The 24,407-nt window shown below is 51.8% G+C and overlaps 1 protein-coding gene across 6 annotated transcripts in view; it reads right to left on the reverse strand.

Moving 5' to 3' along the window:
• Piezo2 (piezo type mechanosensitive ion channel component 2) overlaps window positions 1-24,407 on the reverse strand; it is a 359,603-nt gene that overhangs the window by 16,904 nt on the left and 318,292 nt on the right. For 4 of the 6 annotated variants that reach the window (XM_058571847.1, XM_046421436.1, XM_058571849.1 and 1 more), the window contains 11 exons: window positions 24,228-24,287; window positions 20,302-20,468; window positions 19,124-19,290; window positions 13,943-14,110; window positions 11,219-11,632; window positions 10,354-10,612; window positions 8,175-8,357; window positions 6,967-7,216; window positions 5,975-6,107; window positions 4,777-4,924; window positions 4,474-4,688 (listed from right to left, as the gene is read on the reverse strand). In XM_058571847.1, the coding sequence (XP_058427830.1) occupies window positions 4,474-4,688; window positions 4,777-4,924; window positions 5,975-6,107; window positions 6,967-7,216; window positions 8,175-8,357; window positions 10,354-10,612; window positions 11,219-11,632; window positions 13,943-14,110; window positions 19,124-19,290; window positions 20,302-20,468; window positions 24,228-24,287 (2,164 nt within the window). The remainder of the gene's footprint in view (window positions 1-4,473; window positions 4,689-4,776; window positions 4,925-5,974; window positions 6,108-6,966; window positions 7,217-8,174; window positions 8,358-10,353; window positions 10,613-11,218; window positions 11,633-13,942; window positions 14,111-19,123; window positions 19,291-20,301; window positions 20,469-24,227; window positions 24,288-24,407) is intronic. The other 2 variants (XM_046421440.1, XM_058571848.1) reach the window with 1 other exon arrangement.

Genomic DNA, 24,407 nt, shown 5'->3' on the forward strand with positions numbered 1-24,407 from the left:
CAAGCCCCAGCCTCCCAAACAGTAAGCCAACAGAGAGGATGGTGATGACGACGGTGATGACAGAAAGGCAAACAGCAAACGCATCTGCACCTGCTAGTGACGGAACCCTGACCAGCTGCTGATTCTCTTTGAGTCTAGTTTCTTCACATTTAATGAGAAAAATATGCCTGACTTTCCTCTTTGGAAGGAAGGTCGTGGTGAGATTCAAAGGGCTCCCGTTGGGTCCCGTCTTGGTCTCCACGCACATGCGTGGTCCTCCCACACCACACACCAAAAGAAACTTAGAAAAAAGTCTGCGTGTAAACTCCGACTTTGAAGAGCTTCTTTCTTCCAACAGCTTTTTTAGGATATAAGTGGCACAGACGGAAGGAAGAGGCTTGCTATGCATCGACATCTGCACAGCAGCCAGCAGAGGGCTTGCACAGCAGAGGGCTTGGGCAGTACCCAGCACCCCCACCTCTGAAGCCTTCCAGGGCCTTCTGTGTGCCTTCTTCTCTCCTTTTTCCACCCCCACACAGCCACCCCTGCTCTGCGCCCTCTCCCTGCAGGTGGACTGGGGTTCTCTGAACGTGGTGTCCAGGCACACACAGCAATGTCCCTTCTGCCGGCCTCTTCCCTCAGTGGGATTACTCCGAGATCCTGCCAGGCTGTCAGGCTGTGTCCTCCCACTGTGCACGCCAGGTCGCTTTCCCTCCACTGCCCACTGGGCCTCTGGCCTCCTCCCTGATGTTGGTGATCTTGGAAGCTGCTGTGGACATTGGTGTGTGCGTCTGTGTGGACCTAGGTCTGCACTTCACATGGGGGACAGTCAGGTCACAGTGTGGGCGGGTTGGGGACCTCAGAGAGCTCTGAGCCATCTGCAGAGTGGCTGGGTACGCCCATCCTCCCCCAGGTATCTGCTCAGTGGCAACGTGTGGAGGAGGAAAAATGCATTTTGGATGTTGAAACCTAACAGTGGCAGAGTGTGAAATGTCCAGAAATGGTATTAGCCACGGGTGGTAGTGAAGACAGAGGCTCGCAGGTCCTGGGACACCCTATGTTAAGTATCAGAAACCGAAGACAGATGGGCAGTTCTACCACGAGTGGCCACAGGGTGAGGCTCCATGGTAGCGTTCCAGCAGGCCTTGCAAGGTGCCTGGGACCTATGGTGTAGCGTCCCCTGGGACGTGGGCCAGCCTCCGATAACATGCCCTTTCTTCCTCCACTGCTGCCCTGGACATGGCAGCTCCCAAGGAGCGTGAAACTGAATGTGATGTGCTTGGTCGTAGGTCACCCTAGAGATCTGATTCATGCAGTCATCAAGCCATGGATTGAGCATCTACCATGGAAGAAGTGGGTGTGTCTTTCTTCCCTCCCCAATAGAGGGTTAATTGTTTTTTTTAATTAAATTAATTTTTAAAAAGTTTTGAGATGGTCTTACTTAGTTACTTAGGGCCTCATTAAGTTGCTGAGGCTGGCCTTGAACTTGCGATCCTCCTGCCTCAGCCTCTGGAGCCACTGGGATTATAGGCATGTGCCACCACGCCCACACCCATCAGTTGGTTTATTTTATCTTTTTAAATTTCCCAAGTGTAGTGGATCAAGACTTTCATAGAATGTAACAAGCAAAAACTTGAGACAGACATAGAAAATAAAATCTCATTCTTAAATCTGATTCAATAGAAAAAAATGTACTCTGTCCAAACTTGCCCTGAGTTTCTAACACTTCCTCTCAATGCCTGAATGTATTTCCTCACATGCAACTGCCCGACTCGACTCTTCCACGGATGGTGGTCACCTACAGACACACCAGAGCCCCTGCAGGACCATCCCCAGAGGCTGGGAGCAGAGAGATGGAGGGCGATGCTTGGCCACAGGTTGTCCAGATTTACCAGAAGGGACAGGAGACAAAGCCGGCAGGTGCGGAGGGAGGTCAGTTCCCAGACCTGAGGCAGGGAGGGGCCCCGGAGACACAGTCCTGCTGCTCCATCAGCCACGGGAAGGGGAGGAAGGGCCAGCGGCGCAGCGCAGGGGCGGGATGAAGACAGTGCAGGGGCACCCTGCACACAGTTAAGGGGTCAGGATTTAGGAGACCGATGGTCCACTTTCAACGACCATGTGTGGTTTAACATCTGTCCGAGGATGCAGGAGTAACTGTTTTATGGGTCATAACTAAATGAGCACATGGGAGACATCTACGTCACCCCTGTATTTTGGGGGTATTCCAGCTGTATCTGGTTGGAAAGGGTGGCTTCTCGTGCTCTCTTCAAAGCCTGGTGGACCGAGTGGCAGACAGAACCCTGGTCCCCAGAGGCCTGTGCATCCTGATGCCTGTGCCTGTGTTATCCTGCCCAGCCAGGAGGACCACGCCGAGGAGACGAAGACGTGGTGCTGGAGCAGCCATGGGGGCAGACACATTAAGCCGTGTCCCTGGAGGGGAAGTGGCAGGGAGGTGGCAGGAGCCAGTCTCTGGCCCTGGTCTGCTTTGCGGGTTGTGGGATAATTGGACCTTTTCAAGATGTAGAATGCAGAGAGGCTGGGTGGCTCCAAACACTCTGGGAAGGGAGGACAGGACATCCTATGGGGGCAGGGGGCCATGGTGGACAATGCACAGCTACGGCTCCAGGGTCTGGGGTGGGGCCTGAGATCTCAAGGAGCTGAAGGGCACTGGGAGGCACTCCTCCTGTGGGGTCTGTAGAGGAGGGAGGCTGAGCGAGCTCCTGAGCCTCTTTCTTCTGCAAAACTAAGGGTTCCTGGAGGCCTGGAAGACCCTGCCTGTGTGATGGTTTTAAACACCAGCAGATCTCAAAGCTCATCATCGGCCACCTTGGGTGTTGGGTGTGGCTTACTTCTCTGACCTTGGGTCAGAGGTGACCATGTGTTTGTAGAGAAAATCTACTCATTTTAAAGCAAGCAGTTGGAGTCACAGCTTTGTCACAAAGGTTCTCCTCGCTGCACAAAGTCGACCAATGGCTTCGATCTCATCATGCTCATGACCAAGCTGCGTGGCCCCCGCTCCGTGGGGTGCAGTGGAGATGTCAGGGCTATGGGGCGTCTTCTGGGTAATAACGCTCTGTTTGTGCAGTTCTACCTGAGGCTCAGGAAGAGCTGTCCTCATTCCTTTTAAAACACTTCCCTGCCACCGTTCACTGTTACAAAGCAGCAGATCTCATGGCACTGAACACCACAGGCCAGAGCCTGTGGTCTTCCACCTTGCAGCCACCAAGTCCCCCCTGCTGGAGCAACGTGGGGACCTCAGCAGCAGCTGCACAGGTTAACTGGAAGCCACAGGGGTGAAGTCATTTCCTATTGCTTCTATTCCCACTTCCAAAAGCATCATTAGCCAGCCTGGGTGACACACTGAGGATCCTGAGATGCAGTCACAGTGGTACTGTCCCCTGAGGTCTGCTCCACAGTGCCCTGTGGCTGATGCTGCAAGCCTTCTGGGAGAGCATACCCTTGAGGCTGGCCCTGCCCCTGGGTCAGATGTGGCTCCCTGGGCCCCAGGCAGGGGAGCGCCTGCTGGCTTTCATCTGTGAGGCCGGGGTGCTCCTGGGGAAGAGCAGCTTGTTACGTGGCGCTCTGTGGGCTGAGCCCTCCAGGACCTGGCAGCTGACATTCTGCTCGGAGCAGTCTGCGTAGCTCTCCTGGACGGCCCGAGCCTCTCCTTGGCTCGTGCATTAAAAGTGCCACCTTTGTCACAAGTACTGACCCCGGTGGAAGGTGGCAGGGACGCCTAGACTGCAGTCTGAGAGCAGGACAGGGTCCAGGCAGAGGGAAGAAGGGCACAGCAGAACTGAGGTGTGGGGCCCAGCACAGTGGGGTGAAGGCCAGTGTAGGGATGGGCAGTGGCCACCTCAGGTGTCTCCGCAGCCCCTTCCCTCTGCACCAGGCTGCTTGGCCCCTCCCTTGCCCGACCCCCACCTCATTCTAACCCACAGCAATAGCTGTGCTAGGCGGCAGGGTCTTGGGGCAGTGCCCCTCCCACTTCCCACCCAGTGCCAAGACTCTGCCAGGTGCTTTCCATGCCTCAGGCTATTTCACTCTCCACTGTGGGGTGGGCAGGCACCATCGGCCTCCCAGGGGCCAGTGTATTCAACCAGCTCAACAGCCTCCACTCCTTCCCTCACGCCTCTGATGACCACATCTCCTGCCCTCTGGCCTCCTGAGGAGCACTCCGAGACCACGCTCCAGTTCCTCTCGGCTTCAGGGTGTACAGCCAGACCAGCACAAGGACCCCCACCTGCCCGATGGCTGAGGCCGACACTTACTCTGAGCACCCTGCTTCTGTGGATGTGGATAAAGTACAGTCAAATACTGTGGAGCTTTCCATTCCCACTGGGGGCTTGCACCACCATTAGCAGACTCCAAACTGTGACTTTCACACCCCTGGTGCTACCCTGCCCTCCTCTGCCTGCAGCTGGTGGGCCAGCGCATGGGCCGTGGTGACCTTGTCGTGGAGGATGGGCCACACGGCCAGCTTCCAAATCTCACCTCTCGGTCACGACAGGGAGGATGAAGAACATCCAGAAGTGAATTCCAAACACAAGAATGACCTGGAAAACGACCTTGCCCAGCACCGTCTTCCGGAGGTAGAGGGCTCGGTCCACCACCATCGTTCCAAACTGAATGAGGACCATCACCAAAAACGGCCCGGGGACCTGGTCTTCCGAGAGCGAAGAGGTGATGTCCGCAGCAGCCGAGTGTTTCTGGGGAAAGACAACAGGTGGCATTTCACGGGATGGAAAGCCACAGCTCACAGTTGGTGGCACCCAGAGTCCTTTGTCCCCAGCCTACCCCGAAGGCCCAGAAGCCGAAGACGATGATGATGAAGTCCACGGTGTCGGCCAGGAACATGAGCACGTACACGTCGGTCACTGCGCTGTAGTCCGGGTGGATGAGGTCGTAGAAGAACTGCCGGATGGGCACATAGATCTGCAGCGTCCTGCACAACAGAGACCCCATCCCACTGTTCCAGGAGGTCCGGAGGGGACAGGGAGCGGAGACCGCCATCATCCGGCTCCTCTGCGCTCCCTCTTCCAACCGGTCCCGCCCTGCTGCCTGGGCTGGTGGCACTTCTGGCCACACAGGAGCAGTGAGCTCTCCGCCAGGTGTGGGCAGCTCTTTCTGCTGGTGGCCCACAACCTTCTCCTGTTTGGAGCACGTGAGAGGCATGAAGCCCAGGGAAGTGGGGATGGGTTTGTGGCTGCCCACTGTCTTGGACGGGCTGCGTGATGCTCTGTAAACTGGTGCAACAGTCAGACCTGGAGCCAGGGTGGGGCTTGCTACGGGAACATAGGGGGCATGCCGATGGCAGTGCCAGGCCTGCCACCTCTGCACGTTAGGAGCCCCTTCAGTGCAGGGCCCTGTGCCTGCCCTGGCTCCCAGGCACTGCCTAGGCCTCTCCACCTGGCTGGTGCCCTCGCTCTGGCTGGTCTCCCGAGTTCTGCCCTGGGTGCACTGAGCCCTGGCTCTGCCTTCAATGCGAGGTCACACACAGGTGCAGCTGGCGTCCTGCTCTCGGGGCCTGTGTTCAGCTGGCCCCTTGCTCGCTTCCAGCCCTGGCTGCTTGTGGACACCAACCCCTGCACCCACAGTGGGCAGGAGGGACCTATGCAGTCTGGGGGACCAGCTGTTTAACACCGATGGTGTTGACCAAGCCGCCTCCCCGCAGTATGTCTCTGCAGCCCCTCCAGCCCTAAGATCACATCCCTCTCTGCACGGCTGGGTGGCATGATTGCGGCTGTGAGTGGGCACCATGAGCCCTTGAAGTCACCCACCTATTCTGTCTAAATAGAAAAAGCGTGGGTACCAGTGCCACACACGGAAAGGAGCCACCCTCACTGAGAAAAGACTGCTCGAGCACGGCCACCGTCATCCCATCCCGTGGGAGAGGTCCCTCCTCAGCTCCTGGGCTTCCTGAGTTGCAGGAAGAGAGCACACAGCTCCTGCCCTCAAGCAAAGCACGTGCACCCCGCTGGTTTTGGGTACTCACTTTTTTATGGTGAACGCTTTGGCTTTGACGAGCTGTTCCTGAAGCTTCTCCATGTAGAGTTCCCTTTTGCTTTTTTGCTTAATACTCAAAACGCTGCTGCCCTTTTGGCTGCTGTTCCGGGTGCTGGTGCTGCCTAGAGAGAACAAGGAATGAAAGGAACCACCAATGGAGTGTGAAGAACCGGCTTGTCAACAGGAGTGTCACAGAAGGCCCCGGAGCCCATGTGTAGGAGGGGTGGCTCCAGTTGTCCTGAGGAAGGGATATGCACAGTTGCCTCATAAACACAACTGGGCAGGTAGGAGCCTGCCCTCTTACCCCTGTTTCCATGCTAAGGAAGATCCATGGGCTTTTATACCTAGTGGTGGCTCTTCCTGGGATAGCTGTTTAATCTCTGTCCCAGGAGGAAACACATTGGACGGACAGTGGTTATTGTGCCAACTAGAGTCCCAGGTTGGGTTTTTTGCAGATGGAAACCCTAACTCATACCCTTTTTCAAATCCTAATTTCTCCAAATGTAAAACAAATATGACCCATCTGCCAGATGGTGCAGACTCTGCAGATCATCACACTGAGCTGCAGACATGAGCCCAGGGCACAGAGGCCTGGCTCCTCCAGGAGTGTGTTGCTAAAAGTCCCCATTGAGAGAACACAAACACAACTTCACAACAGGCTGTGGTTCCTGGCTCCCTCCTGGCACCCTAGATGTGCTCAGAGGCATTTGTATGTACGAGGCACGAATGATCAGGTGCCTGACATGTCCTGGGTATCAGGCAGAGTGCTGGCCTCTGGTCACAGCTATCTGAAGTCCTTGTTCCTGGGAGGAGTCAGATGCTCTGGGCAATGAGGTCACACAGCTGCGGAGGGGCGGACTTGACCTTGGGCCTGTCTGATTTCAGAGTCCTCTTTTCATATTACGAGGTGTTTGTTGGTAACACCTGACAACCCCCCACCTAGACCAGAGGAGGATGGGGGATCCGCCTGGCGACAGATACCTCTTTTAGACCTATCGGAAGAGAAGCTGGACCCCGGGGAGATCTGGGGGCTGCTGCCGCAGCGTTTCCTCCGGATGGTGGTGGGCTGCTCGGGGAAGGTCACGTGCACGGACTCCACAGAGGCGGCCAGGTTGATGGACTTGAGAGAGTCGGAGGAGTCCCTCCTGCCGTGGCTGAAGGAGCGCTCGTCATCCGACTCCTCCTGGTCGCCACCGTCCACGATGTCGTCTTCGTCCCACAGGCCATGGCACTGAGGAAGCAGGAAAGTGACAACTGAGGTCTCAGCTGCAGGAGGGACACTGGCTCCCTGTCCTGCAGCACCTGTGCCTCGAGACCAGACAACCAAGGGAGGGTCCAAGAAAAGCTCGCCAGCTGGACCTGCGGGAGTCCCGGGAGCAGGGCGTCTGTGTGTCCACCACAGGTCTGGCTCGGACACTGAGGGTGGCCAGGGAAGCTCGGACACTGAGGGCGGGGACGTAGCTCCGTGGTCAAGCACCCCTGGGTGCAGTCCCTGGCCCCGGGGGTGATCAGCAATGGTGACCTCCTGCGTGGCTTGGCTTCTGCTTCCAGGCAGGGACAGGGACTGCAGGGCAGGAGCGAGGAGTGCAGCGGGAGCTGGGGAGCCGGGCTGAGCAGGTGCTGCTAGGGCAGGCCCAGCAGGTGTGCACCTGCCTGTGGGGCGTGCCAGGAGCCAGAGCTTCCTCAGCACCTAATCACATGGCCAGTGCTGTGCTCCTCCCAGGTCAAGTGGCCGCTCACCAGGGGGAACGTTCTATGACAAGAAACCACCCAACAAAAGCAACGCTGCTACAAGGCGGCGGCAGGAGGTGGCTGAGACTGCCCCAGACCAGACTCAGGCCTTCCAACGTCCAGCTGGAACGAGGGGTGACATTTACGGTACGGTACGGGCTTTAAGACACGGCACTCCACTCAAGCCAGGCCCACGGCGGGACCAGTCGCGACACGTCCCACCCAGGATAGGCGTGTTGGGAGAACGTCTCCCAGAGTTACTACAAGTTCCCTCACCAACGTCACAGGCTTGGGAAGAAACGTCCACGGATGGACACAACTGCCGCTCATTCTTACAGAGGAGCACACACAGGCACGTCCTCCATGACTGGGCTGCCACTGCCCTGATGCCCAGGTCCCCAGGAACACCGAGAGGCCTCCGTGAGCAGGCTGAGCCCAGTGTAGGACTAGACGCCTACCTTCAGAATGGAGCGATGGAAGAAGAGAGCCAGGAGCTGGATGAGGTCGTACAGAACGTAGCCCTCCTTCTTCTCCACGCCGATGATGTTGGGGGGGTGGTAGGGCTTGTCCTTGTACAGCTCCACATTCTTGTTCCAGGGGAAGAAGCCAAACTGGAAGAAGTACTTGACTACGATGGTCACCTGCACAGGGGGAGAGGGCTCAGGACGCTGACCCTTTCACGGAAGAAGGGCACCCACACGGTTCCAGTGGCAGGGGTGCACACGATCACATGGAGTGTGACCAGGTCAGCCTCACGGCCACTGAGGCTCCCCATCCTGGATTCAGCAAGGCCACCTGATGGCCCACACTGCTGCCCAAACCCTTCTTCACCTCTTCCGTGTCTGAGGACCTGGCTCTTACGCTGAGTTAGATATTTACAGAATTATTCAGTTATTAAAATATGGTACTTAGGAACTAGTAGAATAGGAACATCTATATCTTCACATGTTATGCATTGCTTTGATTTCTAATCCTGATGACATAGTTTTTTATTAATGACTATTTAAAAACTTTCTGAGTCTGGCTCATTTTGCAGCTTTGGTGTATGGTTCTCACCCTCCTTGTGTGTCTGTCTGTCATTGAAAAGCAGGACACAACGATTGATCTCTACTTGTCTGTGCCTCCGTTTGCCTAGCGCTAGTCTCAGTGCTCGACACTGGTTCAGACTGTGGAGTGAACGGGCATCAGCTTCATTTCCCATTCATGTCACTCCTCAGTGTGACAGAAAATGGACAGTCCCACATCACAAGTAGCTCCTGGGGTGAGACCGGGGTCTGACAGACGCCCTCAGGGTGAATGGTTAGAGGTGATCCCTCCCTGAGAAGCCTGGTGAGCGTTCGAGAATGAAGCAAGGCTGTGGCATACAGGTTAGTCAAAGTCGCGGGGTGTACCCGTCTCTGCATTCTTAAGGAATTAGGACTTGGGTTAACAATGCTCTAAACTGGATACTTCTGAGATGTTGTTAGGGTTAGATAGGAGGTGTCCCCCAAGAGTTCACGGGTGAGACAAGGCAAGTCTGTTAGGAGGTAAAATGATCAGATCACGAGAGCTGTGACCTGCACAGTGGCTTACTCCCTCCATAGGTTAACTGGGTGGTGACAGCAGGCAGGTGCGGTGTGGCTAGAGGAGGTAGGTCTCTGGGGACGTGCCTTTGGGGCTCATGTTTTGCGTCCCTGGGGAGCAGAGCTCTCTCTTCCTCCTCTCTCCTGTCCTGAGCTGCTCTTCCCACCACACCCTCCTCCATGATGCTCTGTGTCACCTCGGGCCCAGAGCCATGGAGCCAGCCAGCCAGGACCTAAACCTTTGAAACCATGAGCCCAAAGGAACTTTTCCTCCTCTACAAGTTCTTGCCAGTTTTTTGTTTTTTTTTTGGTCACAGCAAGGAAAAGCTGACTAAATTAGATGTCTTACTATATGACCTTGTTTTAATTTGATGGCTGATCACTTGTTAGCCTACACTTGGACAGACACAGAGTGTCCAAGCTCTGCCCACACTTGAAGAAGCAGTTCCAGGGCTACTGGAAGTGAGAGTCAGGGAGGAAAACCAACCTTCTTCACAAACCCAAGAACACGAGGACGTGGGGCACGAGGCGTTCTGACATCTTCCCTGTGGCCTCTGTATTTACAGAATGGGGCAGGACAGGAATTGGACAACTGATTGGGCAGACGGCCTCTTGTCCCTCACGCAGAAGGAGAGTATGCTGGCAGCTCACCCTCTCGGCCCTTCTGACTGCCGTGTGCTCAGAGGGTTCTGCGGGGTGTGTGGAGATTGACTTTGGGTATGAAAATGGGGGCGGCACATGCTACATCCAGCCAGAGCCACTCTGTCTCGCTGCCCAGCGGTGGCCAGTGTCCCTGGGCACCAGCCGGCAGCAGGCACTCAGCTTGGTTCTGCTGTGTGAGTGGTTAATGGCCACAGGTCTGGAACCAGCTCCAAGAGCCTCCCTGGCTCTCTCCAGTGGGTACGGTGGCCCCACTGCTCAGTCTTGCCCACGCTGTTTCCTCGTCTGCTAAGGGGAGGGACACCAGCACCTTCCTTGTGTGAGGAGTGGAAAGACACGCAGCCCTGCCAGTGCTAGGTAACTGTCAGCGACCATCATTGTGACCTGAGAAGGTCCCTGGCACTGACCGACCTACCTCAGTGTAGACAATGGCCATCATCCAGAACCGTCGGCTGGGCCTGGGCACCGACAGCATGGCCCAGAGGAAGATCAGAATAGGCAGCAAGAGGGTGATCATGGAGGCAGAGACCATGTGATTGAGGATGATCACGAAGTAGCACACCATTTCTGAGCGGGCCACCAGAGTGTTGTACATGGCGTAGAAGAGCAGCAGGAACCGGGGCTGGCCCACGTAGAACCTCTCGGACTCTTCCAGCTCATCGTCATGGAACATCCTGTTAAAACAAACCACGTGCTCACATCTGCCTCCCCTTTCTCCAAAACACTTAAGTTCATTGAACAGGATCCTTCCTGCAGCGCCCCCCACCCAGCTTCCTGGGGCCTATATTCTGTTTGGGGAAGAAAACCTAACATAGGTTGAGTATCCTGTATTTAAAAAGCTCAGGGTTGGAAATGTTTTGGATTCTGAGTTTTTTCAGATTTTGGAATATCTACATACAAAATGAGATATTGTAAGGTTGGAACCCAATTCTAAATATGAAATTTACTTCTGTGTCATACAACGTCTTATCCATACAGTCTGCAGGTAATTTTATACAATATTTTAAATAATTTCTGTGCAGGAAACAAAGTTTCATGGCATGAAATCGAGCACTTCCCACGTCATGTCAGTGCTCAGAAGTTCTAGATTTCAGAGCATGCTGGATTGGCGAGGGATGCCCAGCCTGCAGCAGGCTTTCCGCAGCGGGGAACGTGTCTGGGAGGTGTTTGTGGAGGACGAGGTGCAGGGCTCCTGGCATGTGCACTGGTTCTCGGGTCTAGGAGAGCTTTCCTCCACACCCAGCAGCTGTGGAGCTGGCCTGGGCCTGGGCTGTCCTTACTTGTTCAGCAGCAGCTCGCTGGCCGTCAGCTCATGGGTCAGGGGCGGCAGGAGGCTGGACTCCAGCTTGTCGGTGCGGCTGTCATCAGGGCTGACCATCATGTGGTTCTGGCCCCCAGAGTCATCCTGTGAGCCGAAGGACAGGTGCTCGAAGCTCACAGCTTTGCTGTAGGAGGGCGGGGCCTCCACGTCACCCTCATCGGTGGAGAACTGCGGACACTCCTCCTCGGGAGTGAGGCCGGCCTCCTCGGGGCCCAGATCACACTCAGCTTCCTCCTCCTCCTGGGTGTCCCCAAGCTGGAGCTCGGGCTCGGGCACAGGGCCTACCACCTCCTCCTCTGCCTCGGCCTCCACTTCCTCTATGGTTTCCGTGGTCCCCTGGCGTGAGTAGAGCATGGTGCACTGCGTGGGCTCACTGTCAGGAGACAGGGATGGGCGCAGAACCCTGCCTGAGCACCCACCCCCCTCAGGATCTCTCCACGTGCCCAAGACACCTCAGAACGCCCAAGCAAAAGCATCAAGGCACGTGAGCAGCTCAGACCCCGCCTCCCTGATTCCCCCTGCTCACTTCCCCAGGACCCTGGCTCCTGATCCGATGTACAGGGGTCTCTGGATGCCAAGGAGGATGTGGGCACACACGTCGTTCAGAAGCAGAAGCACGTCACACGGCCCTCGAGGAGCAAAACCCACCTACGCACAGGTTCTGAAACAGCACGGAGAATCAGAGGCACAAGCTCTGGTGCATACCTCCAAATCAAGACTGCTCGGCACACCTACCGTCAGCGTCTTTGAAGTCGAGCAGAAGAGTGTGTGGGGAGGAGAAGCCATGCCGGTTTTGTTGTGTGGGTTTGGACCAAGATGTGTTCTACTCAGTCCTACGAAAGGGACCTACCCAGATCCAAGGAGGATGACTTGATAAATATTGGCTGAACTAAAAAAAGTCACCCTTCTCTGGTATTGGCTTTTCCTCCTCGTTTCCCGCTCATGTGCCTTTCCCTTATCAGTGTGTAGCTCATTCGACTAAACTTCCACCAGCCTGCAGCCCACAGCCCTTTCTCACCGAGCTCCTGTTCTGACGTCTGCCATTTTCTCTTGCCACAGTGATCTCCCTCCCAGCCGTCTGCTGTGCCCAGGGCGTGCTCCTGCTCTCCCTCCAGCACCCCAGTTTCCTTCTCCTACCAGCTCCTCCTCTCCTATCCTTTTCAGAAGCTGCTCTAGTCACAGCATCAGTCCCTCCTTTTGCTGCCCTACACTTTCCTCTTAGAGCCTTCTCCCCTAACTCCCCGTAGGTGTGTGCAGGGAGGTTAGAAATGGAAGGAGAGCAGCCATACCCACCACGTGAGTGGCACGCCTTCCATGACTGCCTTCCCCGACATGGGCAGCTGCCAGAGGGGCCGCACTTGTCTGGATATTTGGAGCCTGGAGGATGTTCTCCTTCCTGCTCTAGAGACGTACCCTAACTGACCGCCATGCGAGGGCAGGCTGCTTCCTCCAACGCTGAGGAGCTCAAATGCAAAGACTATCTGTTTAGATGTGTCCACGAGTGACGAATGGTCCTGGCACAGCCCTTCCTGGCATCCTGTGACCCAAGAACCCCAAAGTCTGCTCAGGTGTTCAGGCCTCCAGGGCTCTGGCCTTAAAGGACCGCATCAGGTAGAAGGTTCCTGGACTGTCAGGCCCACAGGATTTTTGCTAAGACTTACCTCAGTTAGATACAGCCTCCTAGGAAGGCCATGACATTGACCCCTCACCCAGGTCTCATCTGCAGTGTGACTGTAAACCAGTGGAAGCACAGTAGTCTGGGGTCATGTCTGGGCCCGAGGGGCTGAGGGCACTCCAGGTCTCAAGGGAGTGGAAGGCCCACAGAACTTGCATCTGCAGATATGTCCAAGCAGGAAGGCATTGCTGTCAACGCCAGGCCCTGCTCCCTGCTGCACTGTGTCAAAATACAGGGCTGCAGAAAAAGGTGGCGCCTCTCTGATTTGCCCCACAAGTTGCCAGGGTGAAGTTCATTTTGAATTGGGTTATGTTCATCTCAGGATAAACAGTGGCTGATCTCCCTGCCGACCACTTAAGGCATTTCAAAGAAGGAGTTCTGGGTGCATGCAGATAATTTCATTCCTCAATGATTATTGTTTTAAGGGCAGGACTTAGTGATGAAACAAGCCAGGAGTAGTTTTTTCCAAATAAAACAAATTATAATCTACAAAGGTGATATATTTTACAGCATAATCACATTCTTTCCCAAAGCCAATGGTAAGATGTATTCTGACTTTTATGTCAGTTATGCAAATAAAACAGATTTATTCTGTATCAACTTAGAATGACCATAGATCCCAGAGTTTTCATATTTTTTTCCTGCTGTATGTATTTTTTTTTAATCATGAGACAAATGTTTTCTTCCTACTCCATGAGGACCGTATATAAAAGCTCTAAATCGAATGTAGGGAATATGATTATGTCTTTGGAAATGGAAAGTGTGAAATGCTTAAAAAATGCAAGATAATGTTGGCAATCAGGAACGTTAAGAAATTCCTAACAGACAAAAACCAAGGAGCAGTGAGCATCATGGAAAGCTGTCCTGGGACCAGGCTGCCTCTGAGGGCCGGGGCCATGCTCTGTGAGACATGCAAGTTCTTAAAAGAAAGACGAGGTGCATCCGAGGACTCGGGGCCACGCACGGGGGAGGTGACAGACCGGGAGGAAGCATGCACGAGGTGAGCACCTGGATGCTAAACTGCCACTGTCAGCTGACGAGGAGGACATGTCCATGCTGAGCATTTTACGGAGCCTAGGCCGAGCGCGCTCGCTCGTTTTAGGAACAGCGTCTGGTCCGTCTAAATCATCAAGGGTGGACTGCCTTGAGAACAGCATGGTGGCTTCAGTGTAGCAGCTAGCAGCGCAAACAGTCACAGAAACACAGAGTTAACACGCCAGTGTGCTCCAGGTCCACCCGGCTCACTGGCCCACGCACGGCCATGCAGTGACCACATGGACACCAGCACCAACCACCCAGGCAGGGAGGACCTGCCTGGCAGACACGAATCACAGGAGACCCCAGTTAAAAACACGTTGGTGGTGAGGACGTCCCAGGGGCACTCTCTGGTGGGACAGGGAAACGGAACAAAGACAAGTCCCAACAGTTCTTTCAAAGAGCATAATTTACATAATGAAAACTTGGCAATGGAGTTGTTCTTAAAATCAAAGAAAATATATTTTATTTGGAATCGTTATCCTGAGTTATTTGAGAGGATTGATTAATCTAATTGCATGAGTAGAAATAACTGCTCATACAATTTGCATAGAAGATTCTTATTTTTTAAAAAAAATGCAGACTCCAAAATGAGAAAGAGAAGCTCAGGAACGACATAACCAACTGAATTTTGCACCCTGTTTTCTGAGTGACATTCAGTTCAGCCAAACTAAACGCCTTGGGTGTAAGAGATGTTGGCTTTATATCCACCTGGAGACCAACCAACATCAAAATAAAATCAAATGCTACAAAGAAACCAACAAAGGAGTTCCAGCAACACCAGGTCCATTTTGTCTGTTAATGATTTGTTTTGCTAGTTTTTATTCTGGATCGTGCCTGAGCCTGGGTGGAGGCCACTGCTACATTCATCCCTGGTGCCCAACGGGACAGCATTGTGCAGGGCAAAGCAGGGTCTCCACCTGCAGGCACACAGCAGGCTCCCGGGGGGTTTCAGATGATGCTGCCCCCTGCATACTGGGGGACGCTTGTCAGAATGTTGTTAATGTGACTTGCAGGGATTTAAGGTAATGCTTTAGCTCTGGGAAGGTGGGTGGTACCAGATCTGACAAGTCAGCTGTTCAGAGTCGAGCTTGTGGTTTTACATCTGGATTGGAAGAAAACCATGAGGCTCCAGCCAAGGAAATGTGAACTCCTCAGTGAGGCTTCACGCTGGCCACCTACTGTGTGCTCACATTGAAAACAGGACATCAGAGCAGGAGCCTTGGAGGTGGAAGGGCCACACTGACAGGGCGAGGCCAGGGCCTGAGCACCAGTCTCCACAGGTGCTCCACTCCACAAATCCTGGGGATTTGGCGTGGAGTGGACCAGTTACTGTTTGCAGGTTTCAAGGCTGCTGAGGTAGAGACTGGGAGTGTGGCTCAGACAGTGCGACAGGGCAAGTCTGCTGATGCTGGAAAATGGCCTTTCTCTCCTTCCCTTTCTTTAGGCTGAAAATCAAGTCAAAGTACATTAAAAACTAATGGGGACGGTTGTGGTTTTCTAGCAGATTCTATATCAATCAACCATTTCAGAACCTGGGAAATATTTTGACACCATTTGTTAAACAGCAATCAATGAATTTAAATAGCTCCTGACTCACTATATCTGATCATCTGTATAGTTTTATATTTGTGATCTTGGGTGTACTTGATTTAATTATAACCAGACTTTCTTTTTCCTCCCATGCTTTTTGATTTGTAATATTTAATGACTTAATTGGACATATTGCATATTGTTATGCATAGGAATGACATATGATTATTTTATGGAAGATTTATTTTCAATTTGCTTTCTAATATTCTTTTTGGTTTCTTTGATTCAGAATTTAGTTGTGAAGCAGTAATTCTCTAGCCAGGCCCATGTATGAGATTCAGGAAGCCTGTGAAACCCTTAAATATCTTATGGAAATAAGCCATATTTGTGGGAATTCTCCCTTTCTGGAGATCATGTGGCTCAGGAAGTTCCAAAAATGGTTCATGCTGCTAGTCATGGTAATGCTGTGACAATGGGCACAGAGAGCTACTCCACGCATCTCCCCCTCATGGCTGAACTTAGAGGTGCGGGTGAATAGTATCCGTCTTACAGAGGCCAAGGAATAAAAAGGCAGATGAGTACACACTGTAAGTCACACCAGGGGAAAGCATGTTTTCTTGAAGAAATGATGCAAGGTGTAATACTCAGATCACAGAACTACATGCATACAGTTACCTTCTTCACTAAGTGGGAAGAAGTAATTCCAGGTGGGCATGAACATGACTTTCAGTTAAGTTAATCAGAGCTTTCTGTGACTTTTTTTGTTTTGAAATTCCAAAAATGAAAATAAAATTTTCAGTTTTTCAAATACAGTACCAAACCCAGTCCACACTTCCCATGTGCGGAGGGGCACTGTACAAAGCGGAGGGTGGTAGCATTTATAAGTGCTGAGAAATAATGAATGAAAACATGAATGAATGAAAGTAATATCATTTGGGAAATGCACATCTAGAGAATCTCAGTATTTCCTTCATAATTACCTTAACTATTTGAAATGTCATTGGTCATGAGTAGGTTTTCTAAAATGTGTGGGCTTGGGGACTTGGGGATCCCGGTTCACCTTCTTTGGGTGCTATCACCAGGAAGGGAGCATGGGCCAGTGGCCAGTTTGCCAGGGACAGGCCTCGCCTCCCCACCCCACTGACACCTGCACCTGTGGCCTATTCTTATTAGAGCTGGGATCAAACCCGGGGCCTCCAGCATGCTTAGCACACACTCTTCCCTGGTGGCCCCCCAGCCAATCTTCTTGTTCAGGGAAGAGCTACCATGAGATAAACTGGAACCCATGAGTGCCCAGGAAAATGGGGTAAAGACAGGTTTTACATTTTGGCTTAAAATGAATGAAAGAGAGAACAATCCATTTAATGACATCCATCTAAAGACGTAAAGAGACTTCTTGCTATAAGAACAAATTAAGGTTGGCAGCTTCCAAATAGAACAGTTATTTTGGTCTGCAAAAAAATAACAATAAACGACAAAATAATGACTTTGGTCTTAGCAAAGCACATCTTCTGATGTCTTTTCTAAGACTAAAGCCCCCCTTTAGTCTTAGCTCCAGAAGGCACAGGCCCTGTCCCTCCTCGCCAATGGCAGCGCTGCACAATGTTCTCCCCAGGTGACTCTGGCATTACTAATGGGTCCAGAAACGAGTGGTGGGAAATGTGCATGTGCTCGGGAAGGAAGAGCACCAAGACAGTCTGGATCCTGGGACACATTTCTCTAACTATTTTTTTTTTCTAGGAATTAAAAAATTCCTAGATAGGATCTCAATTAGGAAACAGTTTGACCTTGAAACCTTGAGAGGTTTCTGTCCTTAATGTTGTTTCTTCTCACAAGAACACTTAATAGCTGAAATATCTGTGACTTTGGAACATATAAAGAATCAAAGATTATTCCCAAATTAAAGGAGAAATACAATCTCATTTGTTTATCCCTGGAAGGACTTCAAAAGAATCAATATCTATTTTGAGAGGACAGGAAGGGATTATATCTATGCAGTTTTATCTGTAAAATATTACATTTAAATCAATATATGCATGGATATATAGTTTTAACATTAAAATGAGATCTCAGCATAATACTATTCTACACTTGAGTTTTTAACTAGCTTTCCATCCCAATACATATATCTGCATCAATAATAATTATTATGTAGTAGACCAGGCCGGTGCAGAGGCTCAAAAACAGTAAATTAGCCAAAGTTCAAAACAGCACATCAAGTTAAAAAAACAAAAACAAAAAAATTTAACCACCTCTGCCCACTTAGGTGGCAATTTTAATTTCTGGATCCCATTTGAGTTTGGTATTGATCAACCATCTCACTCCCTGAACCTACTTGTCTGGAAACTCAGTGTTTGTAAAGGACCAGGACTTCTCCCTGCCTCAGGCCCCACCGTGGTGCAGTGTGGCCAGCCCAGTCCAGAGCTGGATGTCAGAGGCAGAGGGCAGGCTCCCTGCTGCTCCACACCAGCAGAGCAGGAAGCTGTGGCCTTGCCTTAGGCTCGGTTGATCCACTTAGGAGATGACCCTTTCTTTATGGTTGTGTCCCAGAACTGAGCCCAGCCTAGAAGGGGTGCTATGGCATGTGTAAAGAGAATAATTAATCCACACATGTCCTCAGTGGTTCTGTTCCTGACCTAGGAAATGACCACAAGATGGACTCGCTGGGCTAGTGAATCACCTAGGTGATGCTGTTTTTCCTCCTAGGACAGAGACTCCTGCTGGGACTCAGGGGCCAGTGTGGCACACTCCTCAGCAGCAAACTAACACCTGGGTACAGAGTCCCCAGGCTCCTAGAGGAGTCACACACTGGCCTGGGATGCAGGGAGAGGCAAGCAGACAGCACAGCACTGCAGCTCAGAGCTGGGCTCGGGGCTGAACCACACGGCTAGGATCCTGGGTCTGCTTTATCTTTAAGTTTCCAGCTACATGGCTGAGTGAGTCTCTCAGCCTGCCCTCAACTGAACCTTGTAAAATAGAGATGACATCAGCACGCATCTTGCAGGATCTGAAAAGATAGCATGAGGCCACCCAGGAGCAGTGTCCAGTGCCGGCCCGTGGCGGACATGTACTGGACAGCCACTGTTGGCCCTGGATCACCTGCCAATCCTGCTGTGGAACAATGCAAGCACTCCTAGCACTCAGGGATGGTGGAAGCTACCAGGATCGTTTCTGGAATTTTTATCCTAAGCCCTAAAGTAACAATTCTGAAAGGAAATATCCAGGATAGCAACAGAAGGTAGAAAACCCCAGTATAGAAGACACTCTTGTGGAATGGTCATTCTGAGAGGCAGCAGAGACGCAGTGCCTGGCATAAACCATAATTTGGGGACGGGGAAGGACCAATCTTGTTCACCTCTGGCTTGGAAATCTCGATACCATTCCTATAAAACACACGAGTGTTTCTTATCCTTTGTGATTGATATCTGTTTTTATCTGGTGTGGTCAGGTGAGGACAGTTCTTCTGACATAGCTCTGTGGATGGAGATCACCGGCAGGGGTTGGGATACCATGCGAATTTTTTATTAACTTCCACCTCATTCATTCATTCATTTCTCATATTTGATGACGTCTACCTCATCACATAGGCCAAAAGCGAATGCTTTTCAGAAAGTGAAATACCTGGAGATACTGTCATGGGAATCTAAGCTATCCATCCTGTGGGCTGTCTGGGCCCCCGGGGCTGCTCCAGGCCGCTCGTCCAGTGTGTCCAGTCCCGACTCCCTGGACAGGTTCATGATGTGGTTCTGATAGTACATGTGGATGCTCTCCCGCGTTGGGACGTTGCCCTGCAGACAGGGGACAGGCCTCAGTTCTTACGGAAGCACCTGCCCATGAGCCACCTGCCATTTCTCAGCACACAGGCCAACCTGGAATATGGACTAACGTGATGTAGGCAGGTTGGGATTGATGTCACCTCATGTAGGGTCACTCATGCCACTCAGTAGTACTAGGAATTCTAAACAAGAAATCCCTATATTATGTACATAGCTTTGCTAAATCTTATTAACTCTTCCAGAAATGGACATACCTACATGACTACTGTATATTTTATTTCTCTGTACAATATGATAGTTTTTCTAGAAGAAGTTTTGGATCAAACTTCCCATACTAAAACTATAATTCTTCATAGGACACTGCAACGTCTATAGGCATGTAAACTATGGTGAGGGAATCCAGCCCTGTCCAGAGCTGGATGCCAGAGGCAGAGGGCAGGCTCCCTGCTGTTCCACACCAGCAGAGCAGGAAGCTGTGGCCTTGCCTTAGGCTCGATCCACTTAGGATCCATTTTTGAAGGTGCATGTGGTGTTTGACTATTTTAATCCTGAGCAGGGAATAGATTTAAATACAGAAAAGCAAGAATTTATGTAATGACTACCTGGAAAGAAAGGATTTTGTCTTACCTTATTTAGAGTTTTAGATACAGATTGAGAATCACTAGTCTGAAATCTGAAATGCTCAAAAATTAGAAGCTCTGAGTGCAGACATGTTGCCACAGGAGGCAAACTCCATACCTGACCTCAGGTGCTCTGCAATTAAAATGTGTGTGCACTCACAAAGATATGGCACTGAATGAGCTTCAGCTGTGTGTGGAATATAAATGCCTTTCATGAGTAGACTTGGGTCCCCGTGCACAAGGCATGTCATTGTGTATACACCAATGTTCCCAAATCCAGAAAAACTGGGCATCTGAAACACTCCTGGTCCCCAGCACTTAGAATCGGGCGACATAACCTGTGTGTTGAATTTGAAAGCCCTTTCAGTGTGGAAGAAGCAGAGGGATTGTGCCCACAGGGTACCTTCTTGATCTCCCTGGTCAGCATGCACCTCTCGATCCTCAGGACTGTGGATATGTCAATGTGCTCCCTAGAGATGGAGTTGAGCCAGGTGGTGAAGCTGTCCACCGTTGCCAGGAACAGCACCCAGGTGAACTTCAAGATGTTGAATATCCTCTTGATGATATTATCTGGAGGAAGAAACACAAGATTGCAAGGGAACAGAACACCATGGCTACCGTGCTGTCCTGTGGCACAGTGGGGTTTAACTGGAGCCAGGCCTGGTGTCTGCTCTGCACCCAGGGAAGCAGTGGGGCCCCTGATCTTCAATGTAACATGGAGGAGGCCCACAGCTAGGAGGCCACGTGGGGACTTACACACGTAGGGGCCAAAACAAGGCCAAAGGAGGGTGGAATTTGTAATGTTTGACCAAATATCAGTCAAAATGGGTTCAACTGCAGTTGTCCCTCAAAAAAAAGGAGATTGTTCTAGGACCCTGTGGATAACAGATTGTACAGTGTTCAAGTCAAAAGGTGCTGCGTTTGCAAAGGGCCTGCACACATCCTCCTGTATGCTCTCAGTCATCTGTAGATGACATGATATCTGATGCAATGCAATTGCCAGGTAAGCAGTTGTCATACTGGGTTTTTTAGGAAATAAGGACAGGAAGAATGTCTGTACATGTTCAGTGTGGATGCAGCTGTTTCCTGACTCTTTCTGATCTGCAGTTGGTTGAATCTGTGAGAAAAAGAACCGTCATACATGGAGGGCTGACCCTAACAGGTTTACTAAGGTAGAGACTGCATTCAAAGATGACTCTGTCATTGGTACTGATAGTCTGTCCAGCTGATCAGGGCTTTGGAGGGCCTTCTGGTTTTCTCCTGTTCTTCACCATTGACTCTTCTCACTGCACGTGCCTTGCAGTTAGACCACAGCAGAACTGTCACTAGACAGCTCAGTGCACAGAGTGAGTCTGTGCCATCCCTGGGTCTCCATCATGCTCACACTGCACTGTGCTAACTATGGCTTCTGCAAAGGTGTCACTCATCCCCTGTCAGCTGAAGCCCTAGGTTCCCCATGTCCTTGTGTCTTTGTCCTTGTCCAGGACCAGGGAGCTGGAGAGCTGCAACGTGGGAGCTGAGCTGACTTCCCTGAGCTCAGGTCGTGGACAGCTGCCTAGGTCCACAGAGGGTTAAGCCTGAGCTCCCTGATGTCGTGGAAGGCGGAGGAGGTAGCACAGTGGTGACCTCACCTTTTGGAATATTCATTAGCCTCAGAGACGAAGGAAATCCCGTCACTGAGACAACATGAGTGAACGCTGAGGACGTTATGTCGAACAAAATAAGCCAGATGAAGAAAAGCACATGCTGCAGGGTCCACACGTGGAACCCACAGAAGCAGAGAGCAACCGGGTGGGCAGGCGCGGGGAAGGAGTGTGTGCAGCTGCAGGTGGAAGCTACGTGGAAGGTCACTGGCTCAGAGGGACCAGGGACTGTACAGCCCTGAGGTGCACCACGAGGACCAGCTAAGGGTGCTGTATTGTATGCTGGGAATCTGCTATGCAGCCCACTTGAGGTGCCCTTTCCACACACACAGGGTCACCACGGGAGGTGTGGCAGGCTGATTTGCTGGAACAGTCACTACTTCACCATGTACATAGAAACTGCATGTCGTGCACCGTGAACATACATTCTGACGAGAGAAGAAGAGTGAGCGCAGCCCGCTACCATGTGACCTGCCTGCCCTGCTCACTCGGGTAGACCAGGTCTCCTCAGCCCGTGGCTGCAGGGTTGCTGAGCCCGACCCACTGCAGGCAGGCCTGACATCCATGACCCATTCTTGCTCTCCATTAACGCTCTCTGCTCCGAAGGCCACAATGTGAGTCAGAGTTGGCTTTGTAAAGAAAAAGTACGGCCACTTCTGAAGTAGGTGGCCTAGGAGGAAAGCAGAACTTCTCTCAAAGATTTGCTCTTTTCAAAAGGAGAAGCATCACAGGCAGCTTAGCTGTGAACTTCCTGGCCTCTGGACAAAGTCCAGATGGGCCAGCTGGAGACAAAGAAGAGCTCAACGGTTTTATCCAGCAACAGATGGGGTTTGGAGGTGCCGGCTGGACCCCAGGAAGACAGCTGGTGGTCTGGGAAAAAAGTTGGGAGAAAGACCTGGAGAGAAGGCCCTGGGCTTCCCATGTCAGCCAGGCCCCGGAGCAACAGCAGGGCTGAATTATGAAGTCTCACGGTCCCTGTGAAGGTGTTTCCTGCCACCTCTGCCTCCCCTGAACCTCTGCAACCATGTCCCACATCACAATCTGACACAGATAGCGAGGGCCTGCTTGGCTGAGCCAAGATGCACAGGTGGAGAACAGCGGCCACAGAGGCTGAAGGCAGCGACTGTACACAGAAGGCATTGGAGCCGAGGGACATCAACCCTTGGGCTGCTCTCTCCACTTCCTGTCCTCCATGGGATCGTCTCCAGCCAGTGTGTCACCCACACCAGTGTGGACAGAGCCTCGGGCTGCTCAGTGTAGACTGCTTCACTCTTCTCCCAACATGGACCTGATGTTAGAAGTAAGATGGAGGCACTGCAGAGGTGAACAATGCACGCTGGGACGCCCCGTCACTGACTCGGAGGTAGGGTTTAAACTTTACCTGTATTTAACCACAGAGGTGGTAGGGCAGAGGCATTCAGAGCACAGACTCTGGACCCAGACTCCTTGCTATTGATCCCTAGCCCTTTGTGGTCGTATAGGCCTGAGAAGTTAGTGCATCTCACGCTACCTCAGTTTCCTTATCTGTTAAGTGGCAACGAGAGTTTTTGAGGGGGTTGAACCAGTTGATATGGCTACAGGTCTTGGAAAAGGGCCTGGAAAGCAAGATGGGTATCTCATGGGTCAGTTACTATTAGCAAACAAAGCTTGCAGGAAAACGGAATATCTGGTTTCATGGATCCAGTTATCCGGAAAAGGAGGGTGTGGGGGGAGGACCATGAAGGTGCGAGGGTGCCTCCTTCAAGTCTCACTAAGTGCCAACTGGAGTCTCAGATGGAGTCTCAGAGCTGTCAATCACAGGCTGACACCGAGTGCCCTGTGGGGGAACTGGGAAGCTTAGGGAGGGGCTGTGTGCAGACCTGGAGAAGCTGTTGGGGAGCTGTTTGGGTTCTCCTGTTTGCTTCTCATCCTTCTCGGAGAAAACATCTCCAAATCATGAGCTTGGTGAAACCCAAGCAGTACCTTGACTGGGCCTGAAGTTTGCAGATGGGGGTCCTGTCCCTTGATGCTATGGCATCTCTAGCAAGTGGCTCCATGGGACCTGTTTTCCCCCTTTACAGCAGGGCCACAGGACCCCAGCTTCTAGAGCACTTTCCACTCCCACATCTGCTCACCTGTCGCTTAATTCCTTCCTTCAGTGCTTTTACAAACAATAAAGGACTGCATCTTTCAAAATAGCTAAAAGAATTTTGAATGTTCCCAACACAAAGAAATGACAAATGTTTGCAGCGATGGATGTGTTACCCCCCAAATTCCATTACTAACCATGGTAGACATGTAGCTAGATATCACCTGCACCCATGAAAATGCAGTTATTATATATCAACTAAAAAGTAAATGTAATAGATTATGCAAAACAATAAAGATTGATTGCCAGTTCTATTCCTGCCATTATTCTGATGGCTTCCAGGGGACACTGGGATTTGTTCACTAAAACCCTCTCCTGGGCACTTGCACAGAGGACTTTTCAAACAGACACTAACCCAGCATTCCACCCGGCAGCACAAAGGCCAGGGGTGCTTCTGGAGCCGCTGCAGTGGAGATGAGATAAGAGGGACGCTGGTTATTTAGCCGCGGTCCCGAGACAGAGCTGGTGCATTACTTTTCAGGAGCCTTCCATATGTGACTCCTGGGCAGCTCTCATTTCCACACTCCCCACGGCGCACGCCTGTCTTTAGCCTGTTACCTGGTCCATCAGACTTCTTTTTGACCGGTTCGTCCTCTCGGTCTTCCCATTCCACCGCACCTGTCGAGGTGTGCCACAAAGATGAGTTAGGTGCCTTCGGTAACGAAATGCCAACGCTACTTTTCTAGATTAACAGAAGTTTATAATTCAAGGTAGGGCACTTTGCCTATTTTAAAAGTT

The sequence above is a fragment of the Marmota monax genome, unplaced genomic scaffold, assembly GCF_021218885.2.
Source record: "Marmota monax isolate L192 unplaced genomic scaffold, Marmota_monax_Labrador192_F-V1.1 WCK01_AAM20220418_F8-fsc00254, whole genome shotgun sequence".
NCBI lineage: Eukaryota > Metazoa > Chordata > Mammalia > Rodentia > Sciuridae > Marmota > Marmota monax.